Source organism: Colobus angolensis, unplaced genomic scaffold (genome assembly GCF_000951035.1).
Source record: "Colobus angolensis palliatus isolate OR3802 unplaced genomic scaffold, Cang.pa_1.0 Scaffold30, whole genome shotgun sequence".
Taxonomy (NCBI): Eukaryota; Metazoa; Chordata; class Mammalia; order Primates; family Cercopithecidae; genus Colobus; species Colobus angolensis.
The window spans coordinates 11,267,803-11,291,301 of record NW_012116266.1 but is presented as its reverse complement, the minus strand read 5'-3'; the positions used below and the strand labels follow the sequence as shown (position 1 = coordinate 11,291,301).

Here is a 23,499-nt window from a genome sequence, read left to right as displayed (position 1 = left end):
TAGCTGTCACCTTAGATTATGTTCATTTATCACCTGAGTTAGTGAAAAGTCATTTCTCCTCTTTCCTTGTCCCACCCCATAGCCCAGCAGCTGGAGTTATCGTTTTGAATGTAAAGCTGGTCATGACCATTCTTCCTTCTTTAAGCCCTTCCACAGCTTCCCACAGCTCCTCTTAACTTCTCTTCTGAAGCTCTTTGTGGCCTGCCTTCTCAGCTCCCCTCCTTCCTCTCCAGCTTCGTCTCTCATTGCCTTCCTCTTCCATGCACTACTCCAGCCACATGGAACTTTCTCCATTTCCTCAGTGGCACTAGGGATGCTTTCGTGCTGCGTGGTCACATGGACTGTCCCTTCTTCCTTGAAAGTGTGTAACCCTGCTTGTATCCCTGCTCCCTGGGAGCCCCCATCCTGTTGTTTTCACACTGCATGGGGCACTGTTACCTGTGCTTCAGGTGTTTGCTCAGGTACGGAGTCTTCAGGATGCCTTCACGGATACCTCCCCTTCTCCTGCCTCCCATCTTCAACAGAGTTAGGTATCCCTGCATGGATTCCCACAGAACCCTGCTATTCCACTATCAGAGTACTTTAATTGCTTTTTTATCTTTCACTAGACAGTCTGTATTATTTTAAGCAATTAGGTGATGAATTTTAACATAGCAATTTTAACCTGATCCCTAGTTAATAAACAATAGACTTTTAGCATATGAGGTCAAATCAAAGAACGTCTCATCAAATCCTCATGTTTTGGAGAAAAGGAAACTGCTGCTCACAGGAGTTAGGGACATTTCCAAAGTCACAAAGTCAATTCATAACTTATTAATCATTCTTCCCACTGCAGACGTCAGCCATAACCCCAATTCTTTCTATCCTTTTGACTGATGCTGGTTTTCTCTACAAGAAGCTTGAAAGCCTTAGCCGGGACGTGGTTTAAACTCTATTTTGCCTTGGTTTTCAAGCAATCAAATGGTGTGGTTAAAATTGTAGCAGGCCTGTCATTTCTCATTTAAAATAAAACAGGACTCATTCAGGCTTCCTGAAGTGAGACTGCATGTGACAATGCAGGGAACACATCTCCTAGGAAGAAGAGGAGCCACAGAATGGACAGCTGATGGAATCTCAGGCTAGAAGATCCTTCACATTTGAAGCAGGCTTTAGAGGACTGTGTTATCTTTTCCTTTTGCATTTCCCCTTTCCTTGCCTTCAGAGCAAGAATTGTAAATTTTCACTTTAGTGCTGTGTCCTTACAGGGGCTCAGCTTTGCTGCTCTCTTTCCTCTCTGTATTTTCTAGCGCTTCGTTCTGTTCACAACTAAGACTTAGAATTTTTTAGTTTCAGTCTCAGAAAGAGTTAATCCAATTGCTTTATCTAATTACTGTCATTACTGCCTGACATCAGGACATCTCATAGGTCACTGGTCAGCTACTGATAGGCTACACTTGGCCCATGTGTGAATCCTTGGTCCAACCAGTTTTGGCTGGGGAGGTTGGTTCCAACATTGCAGAGCAGGGCCATTCCAACTCAAGGTCAGCCTGAGGGTATTTTCTTTAGCAGAGGTCTGTGGACATGGACAGCATTGCATAAGGGCTGTCAAATAAACCTCTGGTTTCCCTACATGGTGATAATTTAAAGTTTCTTTAAAAATGTGTTTTTTTGGGGGGTCCACAATTCAAAGTTCTAAGAAATCTCAACTACTGACATATTAAGGAATTGAATATGAATGTCCTCTCCCACTAGATGCTGATAGTTTGATTTCCACAGTAAGATATTCTGAGAAGAAATCTGGATAGGAAGGATTAGGGAGGCCTTATCATGACAGTCACAAAGTTGAATGGGTTTGGTATTTGACATTTAGAAGAAATGTTTTGACAAATGTATGTGATGATTTAATGGTGCATATTCCATAAAGTCGACAGGAGTGAAGCTGTGGAAATGTTTGTCTTCTGAGTGAGTGGTATTTACTGCTGTGAATTTGCTGTTCCATTTGCCAATACACTCTCCCTCACTTAAGCTTTTACTCTAACTTCACGTAACTGAGTTGCTATTTTCAAAGGTGCTAGTAATGTGTGATTGGATTCTGGATTTTTTAAAAAAGTAATAAGATGTTTTGGGACAACTGGGCAACTTTAATATGTACTGTGTATCAGATGCAATTACTGAATGAATGTTAATTTCTTTGGGGTTAATAAGAGTATTGTAGTTATGTAGAATGTCCTCATTTTCATGATCTGCACACTGAGGTATTTAGGGTGAGGTATACATTGTTAGAGAGATGGGGATAGATAAGTTGATCAAGCCAACACGACACAATCTGAAAAACTGGGAAATATGGATGCTACTCATTCAATTTTTGTATAGGGTTGAAAAATCTTTGAATAATATAAAAAGTTAGAGGAAAAAGCATAACTAGTAGTCTGGTGGTGTAGATGGCCTGAGTCTGAGATCTGAAATTGGAGCCAGTCTCAGATTAGAGAAAATAGGTCTTGACTTTCCTTGCAGTAACATTAATCTGGTGTTTAAATGAATGCTTTGCTGAATCTGGGGCACCGAGAGTGAATATCTCATTAATGACCGAATCTACAAACCAGTCATTGTGGAGGAAGCCGAGTTGGCCACATCCTTGATTTAACTAAGAACTAGCATGTTTTATTTGATAGCTGCCTTAGCCTCATTCATTAAAACCTGACTCACTGGGTTGAGGGTGGAAGAAATTGCCCCTTTAGAAATATCTTGCTAATAACTCTTTGGCCACTTCAGCTAACACTGAACCTGGAACTCATGTCAGCATAGAAGAGGGGCTACAAGGCTATGGATGGGCCAGCCATACGCATGCCGTGATTCACTCTCAAAGAGGACAATTTCAGCCTCTTAAAAAGCATTATGATTTTGCAGAGAATAAAGAATAAATGTCCTTGGTAAAAGGACATATCTAGACCAGATGTAATACAACTGTCATTGGGCTATAGGGAATGCCATGCACGTAGAAGGCAGGGTGAATTGTGCCCCTGGAGTTGTGTAACAAGGGACAGATGCCATGAAAAACCATTTACTTGCTAAAATCCAGCACTGTGGAGGTGATGAAGCAGTTGAAGCCGTTTCTGTGATCAGTTCACTCTATGGTATACTGTTGTTATTGTGTCTGCACTTTTGTTCTGGCATGTTTGCAGAATTACTTTTTGGATGGATCAAGTAACCAATAATTTGAGCAACAATTTAACAGTAACTTTTTAGAGTGAAACCTTACCAACCAAATACCAGAATGTATTTAAAAAATATTCTACTAATATTTGTAACTATCTTGATAGCTTTTTCTGTGGGGTTTGGGCCATCCTCTGTCTTTCAAGCTGTTATAAATGATCTTTTTTGAAATGAGAATAGCATAAATTGGTCAGGTAGAGAGTTCTGTAGAAGCTCCTTCTGTATTCAGCTTATGACACTCATGGTGGTAGTATGAATTCAGATCTCAGGGTCATTTATTATCCATGGAAAGTTAATTTGAGATATTGGAACTTTTAAACAGTGTTTGTTTATTGTGCTAATGATGATCTATTACTAAATCTCATTTGAAATGCAATTAATTACCTTCATCACCTTGCTAAAGATTGACATAATCTTCTGTCCTATCCTGTTAGTTCTGTTGACATAGAGGGAGATGGTCACAATGATGGGAAGGAAAGAGCAGAGAACAGGGGAATCAGCAAGCAGTGACTGCTATTATTTTATTGAATGGTTCTTTTATCAAAATGACTGCAAGAAAATTCTTAGAATACCAGTATCATCACACAAACCTAAATTCATAAGGCTTCCTGCAGTTGAATCATATTTTTAAAGTTTAGCTTGGGGTTTTCTATTATTCAGCTCACTAGTGTTGAAGCAATTTTGTTGACATTTTCTGTAAGTGGATTAGGCTTGCAGTCATTTGCCCAAAGCAGACAGATGGCTTCTTAAACAGAGCACCCCCGTAGGAACCTATCTTATGGGATCTTCAGAAATAAAACAGGTCTGTCACAAAAGATAATGTTTGGCATTAATTTCTTTTGGTGACAAATGATTTCAGTTCGTTTTTACTTTCTCCGCTGGCTTAAATGAAACAGCTGTTTTACATTTTTTGTTCCAATAGGAGCAACGCTCTGGTGTTTGACACTGAACAATGTTGTAGTCTCTAAATTATGAATAAGAAAATAAGCTTTTGAGAGGGGAGGATGATGCCTTTTGGATTTCCCCAAGGAAAGTTGCCACATTAATGCAATTGTCATTTATTGGACTAATGAGTAATGCAATCCTGGCTTTTATTCCGTCGCATTTTATTCTCTCCACTTTGTCAACTTGTCTTTTTGAGTTTCAAGGTGTTTTTGTTTCCTCACATTTTTACGATGCAAAGGACAGTGGACTTATCTACAACATTGTTATTTCTGTTTATATAATAGAATATTAATTGCTAACCATCATTAGTGTTTTCCACATATGGCAGGCATTGTTCTAAAGAATTTAGATGTATTATCTCTCTTAATCTCACAAAATATCTATGAGGTGAGTACAATTATTATAGCCAGTTTATGGATGAGGAAACTGAGGCACCCAGTAATCTTGCCCAAGGTCAAAAAGCTAGTAAGTCTTGGAGCCAGGATTTGAGCCCAGGTACAGTGAGAGTGGAGCTCATGCTGTAAATTCACTTATAAGAATGGCGATATGGTTACGACTCAAAGTCTCTAGTCTAGATTGTTATTCTGCGAGAGAAATGAGGAATCCTTAGAATCAGATTTATTTTTTCATCACTCCTGGGGTTCCACTCCTCAGCTTGTGTGTTCTGCCATCTTGGGCAGCCAGCTTATGTGGAAGGCTTGTGGAGGCTCATGGGTGCTGCAAGGAGAAATCAGTACGGGGGCCCAGAGAATGGACTGATGAGGCCTCACATTAGTAGCATCTTTCAAAATGTTCAGCGGATGCCTGTCATGAGTATGATTCTTTAATAATGTTCTTTTTGGCTCTGATCCGTCAGGGCTTATGATGATACCTTTGAAGTGAAAACCAGTCATTTTTTCCAGCACTTCTCCCACTCGTGAATCCTCTATCATTGCTTTTGTATTTCAGTTTTCTGAAAATCTGACTCAGATTAAAATTACTAAATGCCTCCAAACCCTGTACCCACACTGAAGACAAAAGCTAGAAATCAAAATATCAGCGCAAGGATAGTATTTATGTCTGGGACATTCGTGAAGTTCTATCAAGAAATTCTTTTGTAAACCAAAGGAGTCTTAAGCTAATTTTTCTTTTCTGCATTTCTAAGATCTATTTGATGACATGTGCACCATAACATGTAATGTACCTAAATTAAACAAAAAACACAAAAAAACAAATAAACAATATAGTGATTAAGAAAACAACTCTTGGCCTGGGAAGCCGGCATTATTAGTTATTTGCTTCACACTTACTTCTTGTGTGAACCTGGGCAATTTTTTTTTTTTTTTTTTTTTTTTTAGCTTTCTTGGGTCCATTTATTCACCTGTAAAGTTATAAAAGCAGTCCTTTGAATAGCTCAGAAATTTGAAATAGTTGCTAAGAACTGTTATTTAACAGAACTCAATGATAGTGTCACTAAATGACACTTCATTGTTTTCCACTTTCAGTGTTTCTTTCAGTATAAATGTCAAGGAAACAAAATAAATCCTAAATAGAGAAAACGTAAGGAAAAATGGAATGTATTAGGCAATTTGGTGCTGTGCCATAAAGGCGGTAACCTTCCAGAACACTCTCCCATACAATGTATATCTGTATCTGTAAGACTGGAGGAGGATTCTTGCCTCTCCTCCAGGCAAGCATCAAAAAAATCCTTTTACTGCGTTTCACTGATCATAAGATGCCAAGAAATAAATGAAGATGCCTGCTCATCTTGCAAATCATAGCACTCTTGTTACTTTCTGTGGGAAGGCTTGTCTAATCTCCTAGTCCTCACAGCAATACATTCTTTTCCCTCAAGAACTTAGCATAATTTAAGGTTAGATATAACTTTATTTTTGTGGTTATTTTATATATACCTGTATCCCACACTAAACTTGGGTTCTGTAGGGGCAGAGATGATGTCTGTGCTCACTTTTGTACTCCCCGGAGTCCAGCCTGGTGATTCTCAGTGAATCACCAATACTGCCCCCTAGGGTGTGTTCTGGAAAATTGTGGAGGTGATTGGGAGGATTCTCCTGCCATTTAGTGGAAACAGACAGGAATATTTGATGTCATGCTCTGGGCAGGACAGTACAACATAATGAAAAATTGCCCTGTGTCCTGCAAGATTTCCAATAATTCCTGCCTGAGTAAACCCTCTATATTAGTCCGTTGTCATACTGCTATAAAGAACTACCTGAGACTGGGTAATTTTTAAAGAAAAGAGGTTTTATTGACTCAGTCCTCCACGCCGTACTGGAGGCATGCCTGGGAAGGCCTCAGTGAACTTACAGTCATGGCATAAGGCAAAAGGGAAGCAAGCACACTTCACATGGTGGCAGGAAAGAGCAACAGCTAAGGGGAAGTGCTACACACTTTCAAACAACCAGATCTCCTGAGAACTCACTATCACAAGAACAACAAGGGGAAAATCTGCCCCCATGATCCATTCACCTCCCACCAAATCCCTTCCCGGAACACTAGGGTTTACAATTCAACATGAGATTTGGGTGGGGACACAGAACCAAACCATGTCAGCCGCTAAAATACAAATCAGAATACTTTAGTGTATGATATTAATTAATTAATTATTATTATTTTTTACAAGAAGCTGTTTGAAGACCAGTACTTGTGTAAAAGGTAGTTATTGAGAGGTAAGTCTAAATGAAATAAAGACATTGTTTCCAAACTATTGAATAATTTACTCACCTTGGGTACTTTGTCCACTTGATCGTGTAATTGCTACACAGTAATATTGGAACAAAGTGGGAAGAGATAACTTGATGCTTTATTTTTTATTATTGATAATTCATGGTAGGCATCCGCCTGGGTCCCACAAAGTATCAGCTGATATTTTCAATCACAAGAAAAATGGCCTTTGAAGTACTTTTAAAGATTTGGCAGTTTTGCTGGGCATGGTGGCTCACACCTGTAATCCCAGCACTTTGGGAGGACGAGGCGGGTGGATCACCTGAGGTCGGGAGTTTGAGACCAGCCTGACCAACATGGAGAAACTCCTTCTCTACTAAAAATACAAAATTAGCTGGGTGTGGTGGATTACCATGCCTGTAATCCCAGCTACTCGGGAGGCTGAGGCAGGAGAATTGCTTGAACCTGGGGAGGTGGAGGTTACTGTGAGCCAAGATTGTACCACTGCACTCCAGCCTGGGCAACAACAGCAAAACTCAGTCTCAAAAAAAAAAAAAAAAAAAAACAGGTTCGGTAGTTTTGATGTGGTGTATGGACATTATTTACTTCCTCATTTATGGGATTATCAGCTTTTTCTTTCCACAGTGAAGGTTTATATTTGTCTTGGCATGTTATGCCTACCTTAATTGAGGTTGTTTCTTTCCTACTTTTATTCTATGCAAATACATCTATTCTATTGCCATTACTTGTTTTCATACTAGTGTCTATCTGTACATTTGCATTATCATTTTTCTATAAATATGTATTTTTTGTGTGGAATGGCATCTGATCTTATTTCTCTTTCATATCTAATTACATTCATATTAAGTAGAGGCATCTGCCTACTTCAGGTTTCTGGTGTGCCTGCCTGACCATTCACATATGGTAATACATGTTATTTTATTTTAAATGACCATTCCCTTTTTCTCCTTTATATTATAGCTAGGGTATCATATCTACTTTATTTTAATAAGAAATAAATAGGTTATATTATCTATGAATTTAAGTTTAGGGTAATAAAGGAAACCTCACAAAATATTTGTTTCAAAGGGTTAGTTTTGATAGGTTGAGAACCACAGGCCAAAGTCTGGTATACAGTAAGTGTTTAACAAATATTTGTTTGCTGGATAAGTGAATGAAATGAAAACTAAGGTGCAAGTCCTCATTAATAGCTAAGAGACCACCATTGTTCCCAAAGTACAGGGAAGAGATGGGTGTATTTCAGTTCACATATACATAGCTTTGAACAAGGTATAACAGGGACAATAAATGGGAATTTGAAACATTAAATTTCATACTTTTTTTTTTTTTTTTTTCTGAGACGGAGTCATGTTCTGTCACCCAGGCTGGAGGGCAGTGGTGTGATCTTGGCTCAATGCAACCTCCGCCTCCCGGGTTCAAGCAATTCTCCTGCCTCAGCCTCCTGAGTAGCTGGGATTACAGGTGCCTGCCAACACACCCAGCTAATTTTTGTACTTTTAATAGAGATGGAATCTCAATGCAGTGGGTTTTATTGAGTGATACAGATGTCTTCCACCAGTAACAGGACCTATTGTCAGCATTGTTGCCCCTGGATTATTAATAGTTTTTTTATTATATCATTATTAGTGAGTAGTGTTTAAATAATGTTGAAAGACTTCACTTATATGTAGAATTCTATATATACAAGGACATAAAAATTGCCTCCTTATATTAAAACTATTTTTAGAAACATGGCTAATACAAGGGTTTTCTGCTTAAAATGCAGTCATTACTATTTTGAAGTAACTGGGGTCCTTCATTTCTTCAACATTCAAGTTAGTCTACATTTCTTGATAAATAAAGCTATTGTAACAAAGAAAGCTTGATAAGAAAGCTATTGTAACAATGCAGGTATTATTTGAGAAAGAAATGTGGGAAAAGAAGATCTTTCAAATTTAACTTTCAAATTTAATTTTCATTATGTTGAATTTTAACAGGGTATGATTTCAAAAATTTTCGAGCTTTTCATATGGCTTATTAAACATGTCATCTGCTACATTTTACAATTTTCTGTGGACTCTTTGGCATTAAATTATTCTTAACTTTTCTTTAAAGTGTCTTCTATACTTTATAAATTATTTTTTCTTGAGAATTAGATTCTCAGGAACTAAAAAGATGTATTTATATTCGGTTTCCATAGTTTTCAGAGGTATTCAAATTAATCAGAGTTCATGACCAATCCTAAAATACATCTTTTACATAACTAATTAAAAAATGAACTTTATATACAGTTACAAAATCCAGTGTCTCAGGTGAGCATGTCCAGTGTAATTCTCTTCACATTCCTATACAGATTATTTTTATTGCATTATATAATAAAGATTTGAAAAGCAGAGTTTCATTTGTTTTGGGTTTAGAGTTTCAGGAGAATAACAGATAAAGCTTCATTCAGCCAAGACTGTTAAAACAGAACTACTCTACGACTATCCATCCATATTTCTTGAGTATTCATGGAGTAAAAATTTAACTTTTTAAATAGCAAGTAGAATGCAGTTGAAATATTTGGTTGCTGAGGTGTTGCAAGACAATAAATCTGAACATTGATGACTTAGTGCAATGGACCCTTCTATTTTTGTGCAAAATTAAGGTATTTTATATGCAATTTCCTAATAGCTACACCTTTGTGCCTTTTAACTCTTGTTAACATCTTGTATATATTTCCTACACAGATAGGCTTTCATTCTAAAGAGCAAGAATTCCAGGCCATCTTTAATAACTTCACCCAGTATTCCAAACAGTGTAACATATCAAGAGTGTAATATCAAAAAAAAAAAAAAAGTCTGACATGACATCAAAACATTTTTGACCTGTTGTTTTAATTTCTCAAATGGAGGACATTGTAGCAGTTGTTTTTACCTCTTCAGAGCAAAGGATTAAACTTCTGAAATGATAGAGTCCCAAAGGATGGTTTTTGAGTTAGTGAGATGGCAGTTGTGCATAGCCCTCCACAGTATGGTCCACCAGTGTGGTCCACCAGTGGACCAAAGAAAGAACTACTCACCCCACTATGATGTTCGTGACTGGTTTCTACTGCAGCACTGTCCAAGGGTGATTCCACTGTGGGTATGGATTCTCCCATGGATAAAAGAATATCAGAAAACTCAGTCTGCTGATGAGTGTGGGCTCAGAAATACCCACACTAGTTGACCTGTGGACAGGGCTGCATTTGTTTATGTGTGTAGTTTTGTATATGTGAGGGTTTTACTATTCCCAGAGTCCCAATTAGCTGCTTTAAATATTTGTGTTGTGCTCCGAAACAACCCACTCATTTCCTTTACACGTAATGAGAACACTAGTTATGATGTTCTCCTACTCTTTTGTGTACTAATATCACAAGGGACAGTGCGGTTCATGGGAAAAATGGGTGTGAAGGAGCCACGGATGTCTTTTGTGAATAATTCTGCCAGATTTGCAGCCAAAACCATTTTCAGTGGTGGTGGGGGGAGGACTGCATTTCTTGGTAAAAATGGAAGTCACAGAAATCCTAAACATCTTTTGATGGGTTATAAGATATATAACTAAAAGATAATTTACATGTAGAATTCTACCCTATTTTATGGTTAGGATATAATGAGATGTGTGCGAATTGGTTTATGTTTAGTATATTAAATGTTCAGTAAATGTTAGCTGCTGTTTAGTGTTGTGACAATATTTCTTGTCAGTAGTAAATTTAGTAGTAGTAATCAAAATTGTGGAGATATATCACCACAGCAGTGCACGGCAGACCAATTTGCAATCTAAATTGCATCAGTTATTTCCTGATTTCTAGATAATATATTTTAATTATAAGTTAATGCAGCTGGAAAGATTTAATAAGGAATGCTTAGTGTTTGTTTTTTAAATATTCACTAATCATCACTCATTTTAAATTCAGAATTTCTATAATGATCTCTGTGGCTTTGCATGAGTCCATGTCACTTTCTAAATGTGTTGGACCTGCCAGTGGAGTCTTACATTCAGAAGCCAAATCACTGTGGAGGCTAAATGGTGGACATTGCTCTTGGGACTTCTGTTAGTCTTGTTGTCCCGTCAGCATCAGTCTACCTGAGCTGCTCTCTATTACCCTTACTTTCTTTTGAGTTAAAGCATCCTTCTCATTTTTTTTTCCTGAAGGATCTGCAGTACCAGAGGATACTTCAAATCCCCATGAGATTGCTAGTATAGAAATGCTGGCAGCAGCTTGACATTTTTTTTCAAGTTGAGTGTTCAGTGATCAACTCATACATTAATTCTGCATTTCATGTCATAACAACCCTAAACTTATTTTAGTATACAATAAGTGTTTCCATTTCTATATCACCAAAGAAAATGAATTCTCCCGGGGTTCCCCTTCTTCCCCTAAGACCTCTGTTTAGGGAGAATAAGGTTAAAACACTTTCTTAAGAATGACTTGTTAGATTTCTTTTTAAATATATACTACAGACAAATGCCTTTACATGGCTTGGCTGACCTGAATACCGTGGGGGGTGTCGGGGGATGGTTTGGGGATGAAACTGGATCAACCTCGGATCGCCAGGGATTAGATTCTCATAAGGAACACACAACCTAGATCCCTCGCAGGTGCAGTTCACAGTAGGGTTCACACTCCTATGAGAAGCTAATGTCTCCGCTCATGTGACCGGAGGTGGAGCTCAGGCAGTAATGCTCACTCACCCACCGCTCACCTCCTGCTGTACAGCCTGGTTCCTCACAGGTCACAGGGACTGGTATCAGTCCATGGCCCCAGAGCTGGGGATACCCGCTGTACCTAATACATTTTGGAGGAAATGATATACAGGACAAAGATGTTTAGAGGGAGATCTGGCATAAGCTGACTCGTTAAGAGAAGTTTGGGGGTGTTTGTGATAGAGTAGAGAGAAAGATTGCTAGATGATTAGGGAAAGTTGCTGCATATAAAATGGGAAAAAAGTTAGCATGCCAAAGGAAAATGCCAGGGTGGTGGTTGTTAACAATCAAATTTGCCCTCTCTACGATTTTCACCAGAATGTGTCTTTTCTGGTTCTGGTGCCTTGATTAGGAAGACCCAAAGAAGAGACGCAGGTTGTGATTCCTTGAACCACAGAACAGAAAGATGACTGCTATTTCTCCTTCACAAAAAAAGACAAAACAAAAGTTTTTATCAATGTTTCAATGTACAGTCTTCACAACACAGCCTTTCATTTTTGCTTCTTTTATCAGTTAATAGTTTAATGACTTTTTTCTGCCTGTATGGTACAGCCAGTATGTGTTGTCTGCAGGGTTATCAGGAGATGATGTAGTTGTGTTAGTTATGCACTGGTACAAACTGTTTTCTCCCGTTGGCCATTGTTTTCTACAGAGACTGACTTCTATTTACCAGAAATGGCACAGTCTGGCATTTGGATGCCACCTCATAGAACCGATGAGATGACATTCTGGATTATTAAAATATGTTTCATGCAATGTTGTGGGAAAAGGGGATGTGAGAACTTTATGCATTACTAGGATAAAATGATGTTTTTGCATGTTTCACTGTTCTCTTGCAATTAGGAAAGTTGCCAGTTTTTCTACTGCTATGCTTTTAAAATGCTTGATGAAACTTTCAAAACTAAATGAAAAGGAAACACTTAAAAGTAATACTCTGAAAATGAAGGAGGATATAATCTCATTACTAATAGATTATTTTTAAAGGAATCTTTCCATTTGTAAAAATAGTAGTACATATACATTATACATATCTCTGTAAAACAGACTCCAGTAGATGCATTTTAAATATTAGTCAAATGCTTAATAAAATATAGATAGTACCAAGATACTTATTATATATAGTAGCAGATAATGTTAACCACTTTCCAAATCACCTTATAGCATTGTGATTCCTACACTTATGATAATTTAAATCATAAAGAGCTCTTCAACATATTGTCTTTAATCTTAGAACTGTGAGGAAGGCGGAAGGATATTTTCATCATTTTTGCAGAAGAGAAAATGGCCCAGATAAAAATTGGTGGAAGATGCTCTGACCCTCGTCCCTGCCAGTGTGTTCTTGCTCTGCCCTGTCTACTGATTCCAGATGCTATCTCTAAGTTGTGTCAGGCTGTGTCACATGGGCAATACTTTTCTTTTATCTGCATTGCTTCCATGGGTAACAATGAATAGGAGTCTTTAGGGTGCGTTGCAGAGAGTGCCTGCTTTGCTGTTAAAAGATGCCTATCAGGTAGTGGTTAAAACCACAGACCCTGGAGCTAGCTGCTGGACTTTAAGCTCCAGCTCTACCACTTAGCAACTGTATGACTTTGGGAAGGGTGATTGTGCTCTGGGCCTCAGTTTTTTAAATCAGTAAATTGAGAATAATGAAAGTACCTATCTCATAGGAATATTGTAATGAATGATTGAATGCACATATATAAAGCACAAAGAGTGACCAAGCAAGTGCTTCATATGTTGGTCTGTTATTATTATTGCTGAAGAGTTGCACTTTTCAAAGTGGATGTGACTTCACTTATTTTTTTTAACTTTATGTTCTGGGATACATGTGCAGAATGTGCAGGTTTGTTGAGCAGACTCATTCATGATGTCTAACCTGTTAAGAACAGACTTCCCAAAGTCTGCTGGTGTAGTGAATGTTTTTTCTTTAGAAAATATATCTCTCACTGACAGAGTCTTTAGGCTCTAATCTCTAGTCTTTAGTCTCAGACTAGATTGTGAACATGGTGTGGGGGATAGAGCACTGATCCAGGAGGCCAAAGGCCTGAACTTTAGTCCCAGCTCTGCTATTAACCAGCTGTGACCTTGGGCCAGTCAATTAACCTTATCAGGCTCAGCTTCATTTCTCCTCATGAGAAGGCAGAACTATCCACCTCCAACTCTTCTTTCAAAATCCCATACCATAATTGAGGTACTTGAGAAGAAGTCTGCTTTAACACAAACATCAGGCAAAGCTCAACTATTTAATCATCCCATATAATTAAAAGCTGCTATTAGAAGGATTTAGCTATTTTTTTTTTTTTTACAAAGGATAGGATTGGCAAGTGCACATTTAGGTTTTGAGAAATAAAATATTCCAAGCTTTTGTAAAATACAAGTTTCTTCATACATCCTAAGGAAAAAACATTTATCAAATTAAAAATATGGAATGGCCTTTCATAAAATAGGTGAATTATCCTTTGTCTGACCCTCTGCTTTGTAGAATAATGCTCCAGCAATCGTCATAACCCCACATCCTCCCATATTGTCCTTTACTTTCAAGGTCACACTTTCAGGCACTGCCGTGAGAATGGAGAGGAGAGGGAAGAAGCCACTTCCTCCTCTGTCTATGCACCATAGACACCTGTCCCCGCTCCCCCACACTCAGTCCTTCAGCCATTGGGCCAGTACCAGCATATGCACTTTACCATTGTAACAATGAAGTAAAATAAGAAATAAAAAGAGCAGGAAAAGAGCTCTGTTGGGCACTGATGTAAATGACAGCTAATGTGTTCCTGCAATCTTCATTTCCTTTCTGTTTTGATTAACATGTTGAGCTTCTGGAGACTCTTCTTCTCCATCTGCCAGGTGGGAACATCGTCTTCAGGATGACGGGAAAGGCAGAAGTAATGTGGGTAACTAATAATTTAACAACAGGCAGATTGCAAGGATGACCCAGTATATTAAAAACCAGCTCACCAAGCATAAGGGTATGTGACTTTACAGAAGACACCTTACTTTTTAAGCTCTTGTACACAGAGGGGGAGATTTTATTTTCACTTCTTTAAGGAAGAGCTTCTTTCCTTGTTTTCTCCCGCGACTAGGAATGCTGGATCTGGGTGGGGTAGGTATTGCAGCAGTGTGCAGAGTCTCACACCATATGGTGATGGAAGAGTTGATATCCTCAGCACATAAAGAGGAGGGTTCCTCACAACAAGAATCTCAACAGACTGCCAGCAACCGCATAGCCAGTTGGTCAGGCTCAGGTTGAGGTACTTGGTTTAACAAGCAAAGTCACTTAGGAATGTTAGAAAAGAACCTTGCGTTAAACCCTGGAAAAGTGAGCTTGCAGGTCTGGGTCTGTTTCCTTATTCAGCAATGGGCAGTAAGGACACAGAGTGCTGTCACTCAGCACATTCCTGGCCCATAACTGTCTTCTTTCATGCCTATTTTTTTCTGTTTGTAGGGCCAAGGAGATCTGTTGAAGAATGCCAAGAATGAAGCTTTAGAAAACATGAAGCAGATCCAGCTGGCATGCTTGTCCTGTGGACTGAGTAAAGCCCCCAGCAGCAGTGCTGAAGCCAAGAGCAAGCGCAGCCTGGAAGCCATAGAGGAGAAGGAAAGCAGTGAGGAGAATGGGAAGCTGTGACTGGGCATTATTGACACGTTCACCCATCTTATCAAGGACTCTGGTTTCTCATTCTTGTTTTCTTTCTTTAAATGTTTTAGAAGTTCACAAAATGATGTCCTCTATGGGGTATTGGATATAGATATTTTCACAATGTCAGTAGTTTAGTGTAGTTAATTTATCTAAATTAAAGCCTTTAGTATCAGTATTTTAAATTCTGAGACAAGTGTCAACACCCCTGTGTGGATGCCTGTGGAAGAGGGTGTGTGTGTGTGTGTGTGTGTGTGTGTGTGTGTGTGTGTGTGGCAAAGAGAGAGAGAGAGAAATTCTGTTACAATGTATTCCGTGTTGCATTATTCATTTAGTGAATTATTCCTTGATCATTTTGGGACAATTGTGTTCGTCTGAAATTCTGAAGAGAACTTACTGTAACCTGTCACTGTGTTTAATTTTACTTCTCTGCCTTTGACATTTAATTTAGTGATCATAGCATAGCTTATTATTGAAGGAAGCCAAATTTATCAAAGCATAGATGTTTTGGTAGATTAAATATAGATTAGAAAAATTCCTAAGAATCAGGTAGAAATAAAAGTGAATGAAAGATTAAACAGATGATCAGAATTTCTGGAAAGATTAGCAAAGTCATTTCTTCAGTTAGAAAACTTTAAAAAATATTTATTAAATAAAATCAAATTTTAGGAAGTTTTCTGTAGTCATTTACTAAGCATATGATTTCACTAGAAAAGCTGATCATAAGTGAATTTATACCTACCTGTGTGGTACTCTGAAACACACTGAAAGCTCTGTTGCAATTAGGATTTTGATGTGACAATAATATTGTTGTATAATTTCAAGATTTGTAGGAAGGTCTCATTCTTCCAAACGGAGAGTCTAGCACTCATTTTCTGTAACAGATATGGCAGCTTAGAGGTCTTGGCTTTATTTGGTTGTAATTTAGGGTACTAAATTTAAATTTAAAGATATTGTTCAAAGAATATCATGTCATCACATTGAGCTGATATAAATTCTGTGGGTCAGATAATATCTTTGTGATAATTGAAGAACTAACCATTTACCAAACATCTATGATATAACCCTAACACACACAGAAAAGCATATGTGCAAAAAGAAATGACAAATTAGGGTACATTTATAATTGCATCTAGATAATTTTTACCCTAATGTCTTCATAAAGTACTTGAGTGTAATGTTTGTTACCTCCAACAGAACTAGATGTTCTATGGTTATGAAAGAATATATTTATTTAAAACATTGCTTTTATTTTGAAAAGCTTCTTAATTAATTTGATTAACAAATATGCTAATTTGGGGAAACCTAGAGAAGATAATTGTTGAAATTTTGCAAATATAAACATCTCCTATAGCTTCTGTGTTAATTTCTGACTTCTTAACACTATTACGTTCATGTTGCACATTACTGAAAGAGTAAAGATATGATAAAAACACTTATTGTTTTCTTTTATTGCAAATTGAAAAAGCAAAGCTAATGAAAACGGGTTACTACATCAAAAATATCTTAAAGAATTTGCTATTTCCATGGACCAGATATGATGAAATTATTCCCTGGGTTTAAAACTGGGCACTTGAGGAGGAGGTACCTGAAGTCATTTGAAGGCAAGTTTCCAATGATACTACAATGACCTGAAAAAATTTCTTTACCCTCTATTATATTTAACTTGCTGGTAGGAGGAATAGTGGAATGCAGTTGTTAAGCCCTTTGCGGTGAAAAAGAGGTTCTAAAGACAGAAACAAAACCCACCTCACATCAGCTGATTGGTTGATTTTACTAGTGTACCTCTTCATCTACTTGAATTCCATTTGGTAAATCCATGTCTTTACTGGATGCACAGTTAGGCGGGAAGAGAAGATAAAGGATGGCAAATGCTCAAATGATATTTATACATTTATTTACTCCAGAGTCAAATCCAATCCTTGGAAGTAGCTTCCCTAGTTGATTTTATTTGTCCTAGAGCTCTACTCACACTTAGGACCTACCCAACACTTCTCGAAAACATAACATGGATTCTGCCTCATCTGATGCTACTGCTGGTAGTGGGTCATCAGCCATACTCTGCTTCATTCCACTGGGTGTCCTTGCTAGATGAGGAGTGAGATGTGGTGCAAGGAGAAGCTTTGGATTCTGGGAGTGGAGCAGTGGCAAGGGAAAAGTCTTCTAGCCTCCTGTGATGTTGCTGTCTCCAGATAGAATAGCAAAAACAAACAATGTTTTTGTGTGTATTATGCCTCCATGACATTGTTACATTCTATGAGGAGCGTCTGCCTCCTTTCTAGACTTGAACTGTGGTAGAAAAAGCCCCCTTCTCTCTTCTATCTACTTAGATTTGGTGATGCTAGGAACGTAGTGTTTTAGATATTAATTCTATTTTTATTTATTCATTTTTACATCACCAATGGGATCTGAGGGGTGATGACAGGTATTATGACTGGCATTTTACAGGTGAGAAAGCCCAAGGCCACTGAGGTATAAATGGAATAACTGATTTTGAACTCGAGTCTGTCTGATTTCATGTGCAAGATTATATACTTACTGATTTTGATTTTAAATTTATTCTCAACATTTTAAACCAGACGATTAACTCTTACCTTTATAACTACAGATACAAAGAGCTGTATCATTTCTTTTCTGAATATAAAATATCAATGGTCAATATAAAAATACAAAAATAGAGAACTATATACAACAGAAAAACAAAATTACCCACTATTAACATTTTGATTTATATCCGTTTAGACACTGTTTAGAGTTTATACATACATGTAAATATGCTTTTTTTTAACAAAATTGAGATATTATATAAACTCTTTGTAGCAGGGTGTTTAAAATTTTAACAATATGTTATGGATATCTTTCTATGTCAATAAATGTGTATTTACATTAGAGTTCCAAGCCTTTGAACTGAATCTAGTCCAAAAACGATGTGTTTTATTTGGTCATTGAACATTTTTTTAAAAAATGTTTAAGCAATAGACAGCTTTTAAAATTCAGAAAATGTTACGTACAATTCAATATCCTGCATGTTTTAAAATACTGGATAATCTAACAACAGAGGACACCTCCCACTCCCCACCTCACAACCACCACACATATACTTTCTTGCTTGGCATCAATTAATTGAAACTGCCCTCTCCAAAAGGGGCATATGCTGTCTAATTTTCTAAAGAGTCTTTTCATTCATTTATGTTACATCTGGACCCTGTGGACATAATAGGTGGTGAAACTTGATGAAAATTATCATTTATTGAGAGGCAAAATGAGAGAATTGCTTGAGGCCAAGAATTGAGACTAGCCTGGGAAACAAAGTAAGACTTTGTCTTTAAAAAATAAAAAAAAATTTTATGATCAATTATAATAATTACATAGTATCTTATTTTATGTCTTACCAGAATATATTTAACCGATCTCCTATTGTTAGACTTTACTCACCTAATATATTGTTATATAAACATTCCAGTAATAAAATCAATTTTTGCAAAGTTGTTCAACTTTTTCTTTGGGATACATTTCTAAAAGTGGAATTCTTGGGTCAAAGGACACAGAGATTTTTTGTTTTGTTTTGTTTGTGGTTTTTAGGGATTTTGAGATACATTGCCAAATAGTCTCTGGAAAACTTGTTCAATTTAAAACCCCACCAGGAGTTTATGAGAATGCTCAAATCTTTGCTAATGATAAATTTAATTTTTCTTATTTTCATCTTTGCCAATCTTCTAAGTTACAAAAATCTTATTTCTCTTTATCTTTAATCTAGAATGAGATTGGATGCATATTAATATGTTCATTGACTCTAAATAATCTCATTAAAAGTAAAAACTTTCATACTCCAAAGGATACTACCAAGAAAGTGAAAATAGAAACCATGGAACAGGTTTGCAGGTCATATATCTGATGGAGACTGGCGTCCAAAATGTATAAAGAACTATTACTTATTAAAAAGAAAACCAAATTTTTAAAAACTGGACAAAGGGTTGGAATAGACTTTTCTTCCAAGAAGATATGCAAACAGGAAATAAGCACATAGAAACATGCTAAAGATCATTAACAACTAAGATCGCATAAATCATAGCCACAATTAGATATTACTTCACACCAAATAGGTTGGCTATAATAAGAAAAAGACAGATAATAACAAGTGTTAGCGAGCATGTGGAGAAATTGGAACCATCCTACCCTGCTGGTGGAAATGTAAAATAGTCCAGCTGCTTTGGAAAATAGCTTGGCACTTCCTCAAAAGGTTAAAAAAACATGGAGTTACCATATGACCCAGCAATTCTACTCTTAGATTTCCACCCAAGAGAAATGAAAATATATGTCCACACAAAAGCTTGTACACAAATGTTCATGGCAGCATTATTTATAATAGTCAAAAGTAGAAACAATCCAAATGTCTATCAACTGATGAAAGGATAAATAAAAATTACCTATTCATACATTGGATTACTCAGCAATAAAAAGAAATGAAGTACTGATACATGCTACAAGAGTATACCTTGAAAACATTATGCTAAGTGAAGGAAATCAGGCACAAAGGCCACATATTGTACAGTTCTATTTTTATAAAATATCCAGAATAGGCAAATCAATAGAGATAGAAAGTAGACTAATGATTGCCAGTGGCTGTGGGGGTCTGGGAGTGACTGCTAATGGGTATGAGTTTTCTTATTGGTGTGATGAAAACGTTCTGGAATTAGAAATAATGCTGATGTTTGTTTACATAATTTGTGAATGTACTAAAAGCTATTTAATTGTATATTTTAAAGAGTGAATTTTATGGTATGTAAATTATCTCAGTAAAAGGGTTATAAAAGGAGAAATAAAAAGAAAATTTAAACAATGAACAGGGTGTCAGAGAATAGTGAAATAGCTTCAAGAATCTAATATATATGAAACTGGAGAGAAGAGCAGGAAAGAAGAAAATTTGAAGAAATAATGGCTAAAAAAATTCTCTTTTGTAATGAAAACTATAACGCCAAGATCAAAGAATCTCAAAAATTTCAAGGACAAGAAACTTGAGAAAAACAAGTTAGTCTGGGCTGGGCGCGGTGGCTCAAGCCTGTAATCCTAGCACTTTGGGAGGCCGAGACGGGCGGATCACGAGGTAACAAGATCAAGACCGTCCTGGCTAACACGGTGAAACCCTGTCTCTACTAAAAAATACAAAAAACTAGCCGGGCGACGTGGCGGGCGCCTGTAGTCCCAGCTACTCGGGAGGCTGAGGCAGGAGAATGGCGTAAACCCGGGAGGCGGAGCTTGCAGTGAGCTGAGATCCGGCCACTGCACTCCAGCCTGGGCGACAGAGCGAGACTCCGTCTTAAAAAAAAAAAAAAAAAAAAAAAAGTTACTCTGTTTTGTGCTGCTGTAATAGAATGTCACAGATTGTGTAATTTACAAAGAAAATAAGTTTATTTGGTTTACAGTTCCGGAAGCTGAGAAGTCCAAGAGCATGGCTTTGGCATCTGCTGAGTGTAATTCCATGCCAGAAGGGAAAAAGGTGGAAGGTCAAGAGAGCCCATATGAAGGAGGTTTTGCTATTATAACAAAGTCACCTCCTCTACAACTACCCAACTCCAGTGATAACACCCTTCATGAGGGTGGAGCCCTCATGACCCAGTTACCCCTTATTTGTCCCCACTTCCCAACACTCTGGCATTGGGAATCCAATAAAGTTTCCAACACATGAGTTTTGGTGACACCTTCAAACCATTGCAACAACCAAGGCCTATCATAGCCAAATAGTTCAAAAGTAGTGATAATGAGATAATCTTAAAAGCAGTCAGTAAAAAAAGACATGCACAGAGAAAATAAGAAAGAGAGCATATGTCTTATTGTTACCAGATGAGATGCCAGTGGAGTAACTTCTTTAAAGTATTGAAAACGAAGCAAAAACTGTAATCCTAGAATTCTATACCCAGTGAAGATGAATTCTAGAATTCTATACCTATTCAAAAATGAAGGTTATACAAAAAATTTTTCAAAAGCTGAATTCATCACCAATAGACTTACATTATAAGAAATGTTAAAGGAAATCCTTCAGGCTGAAGGAAAATGATGCCAGGTCAAACTATGGATGTACAAAAACAGATGAAGAGAGAGAGCTAGAAATAGTAACTGCAGGGATAAATATGGCTGGCCCTTTGTATCTAGGGGTTGTGCGTCTGTGGATTCAACCAACAATGGATTAAAAATACTTTAAAAAATCGATAAAAATAACAACACAAAATTAAACACAAATAAAAATACAGTACAATTATTTACATAGCATTTACATTTAATTGGGTATTATAAGTAGTCTAGGGATAATTTAAGGTATACAGGAAGACATATAAAGGTTATATGCAAACACTATGTTATTTTATGAAAGAGACTTGAACATCTAAGGATTTTGGTATTTGCAAGGGGTGAATGGGGTATTTGCAAGCGGTGAATGAGGAGGCCTGGAACCAATCTTCTGCTGATATTGAGGTGCAACTGTAAAAGGTGTATTACTTAAATCTCTTATTGTATTGCAACTTGTATAAGTAATGAAATTAAAAGGCAGAAATTGTCAGACTGAATAAAATGAAAAGGCCAAATAATATGCTGCTTACAAGAAATGCAATTCAAATATAAGGACACAATTAGTTTAAAGGAAAAGAATCGGAAAAGATACACCATGACAACACAAGTCAAAAGAAAGCTGCTGTGGATATATTAATATCAGATGTAGCGGATTTCAGGGCAATGAATATTGCCAGGGATAAAGAAAGGTCTTACATAATAATTAAGGCATCAATTAATCAAGAAGATGTAATAAACGGAAGCACTTATGCAACTAATATCAGAGCTTCAAAATACATGAAGCAAAAACCAGTGGAATTGATGGGAGAAACACACAATTACACAATTATAGTCAGAATTTTCAATATCTTTCTCAATAGAGAACAACTAGACAGGAAATCATTAAGGATATAGATGATTTAAATTATATGATCAACTACCTCGACATAATTGACATTTATGGAACACTCCACCACCAACAGCAGAGTACATATTATTTTCAAGTACACAGAAAGCATTTACCAATATAGACCATACTCTGGATCATAAAACACATCTCAATAAATTTAAAAGAATTAATGTTATATAAAGTATGTGCTCTGACCACAAAGGAATTAGAGATCAATAAAAGAAATATTTTTGAAAAATCTCAACATATTTGAAAACTAAATAACTCACTTCTAAATAACTCCTGTGTCAAAGAAGGCATTAAAAAGGAAATCAGAAAGTACTTTGAATTTAAGTGTCAAACATCAAAATTCATGGGATAACACTAACACTATACTTAGGAAATTTATAGCAATTAACACATGTATTAGAAAAAAAGAAATTTCCCTAACCAAAGACTTCCATTTTCATCTTAAGAAACTAGAAAAAAAAAAGAGAAAATTAAGTTCAAAATAGAAACAAGAATAAAGATTAGAGTAGAAATAAGATAGAAAACAAACAATAGAGAAAATCAATTAAAAAAAAGGTTGAATTTTTGGGAGGATCAATAAAATTAGTAAACCTCTAGTTAAAAACAAGGAAGAAAAGGAACACTCAAATTACCAACATCAAAAGTAAGATCAGACATCATTTCAATATTGAATCAAAAAAAGGAGTGAGAATATATCACTCCAAATTTTAAGGATATTAAAAGGATAGTAGACAAACATTATGAAGACTTTCTGCCTATAAATTCTACAACTTCGTGAAATGGGCAAATTGCTTAAAAGACACAAATTGCCAAATCTCAAAATGATGAGTTAAATAACTCAGACAAAAAGTACATGCTGTATGTCCAGTAATATACATTTCTGGAAATGCAAACTGATGAATAGTAACAAAAAGTAGATAAGTGGTTACCTGGGGTCAGTGTGGAATGGGGAGGGTGAGATTACAAAGTGGATAAGAACATATTTGGGAATAATATATGTGATTATTATTGTGGTGGTGTTTTCACATGTTAGACATATGTCAAAATTTAAATTGTATACTTTGAATCTGTGCAGTTTGTTTTATGGAATTATATCTCAATAAAGCTCTTAGAAATACATAGGAGCACCTCTAAGTTAATAATTTTAAGGCAGCTTTTAAAAAATATAATAATTGGCCAGGCACGGTGGCTCATGCTTGTAATCCCAGCACTTCGGGAGGCCGAGGCAGGTGGATCACAAGGTCAGGAGATCGAGACCATCCTGGCTAACACGTGAAACCCTGTCTCTTCTAAAAATACAAAAAATTAACTGGATATGGTGGCAGGCACCTGTAGTCCCAGCTACTCGGGAGGCTGAGGCAGGAGAATGGCGTGA

General features: G+C 36.8%; 1 protein-coding gene across 1 annotated transcript in view; it reads left to right on the top strand.

Annotated features, from left to right (window-relative positions):
- The window catches only part of PLCL1 (phospholipase C-like 1), a 335,580-nt gene extending 318,990 nt beyond the window's left edge, over positions 1 to 16,590 (top strand). Inside the window, exon 6 of the mRNA XM_011949972.1 lies at positions 14,972 to 16,590. Coding sequence (XP_011805362.1) covers positions 14,972 to 15,154 — 183 coding nt within the window. The 3' untranslated portion in view covers positions 15,155 to 16,590. The remainder of the gene's footprint in view (positions 1 to 14,971) is intronic.
- The last annotated feature ends 6,909 nt before the right edge of the window (positions 16,591 to 23,499 follow it).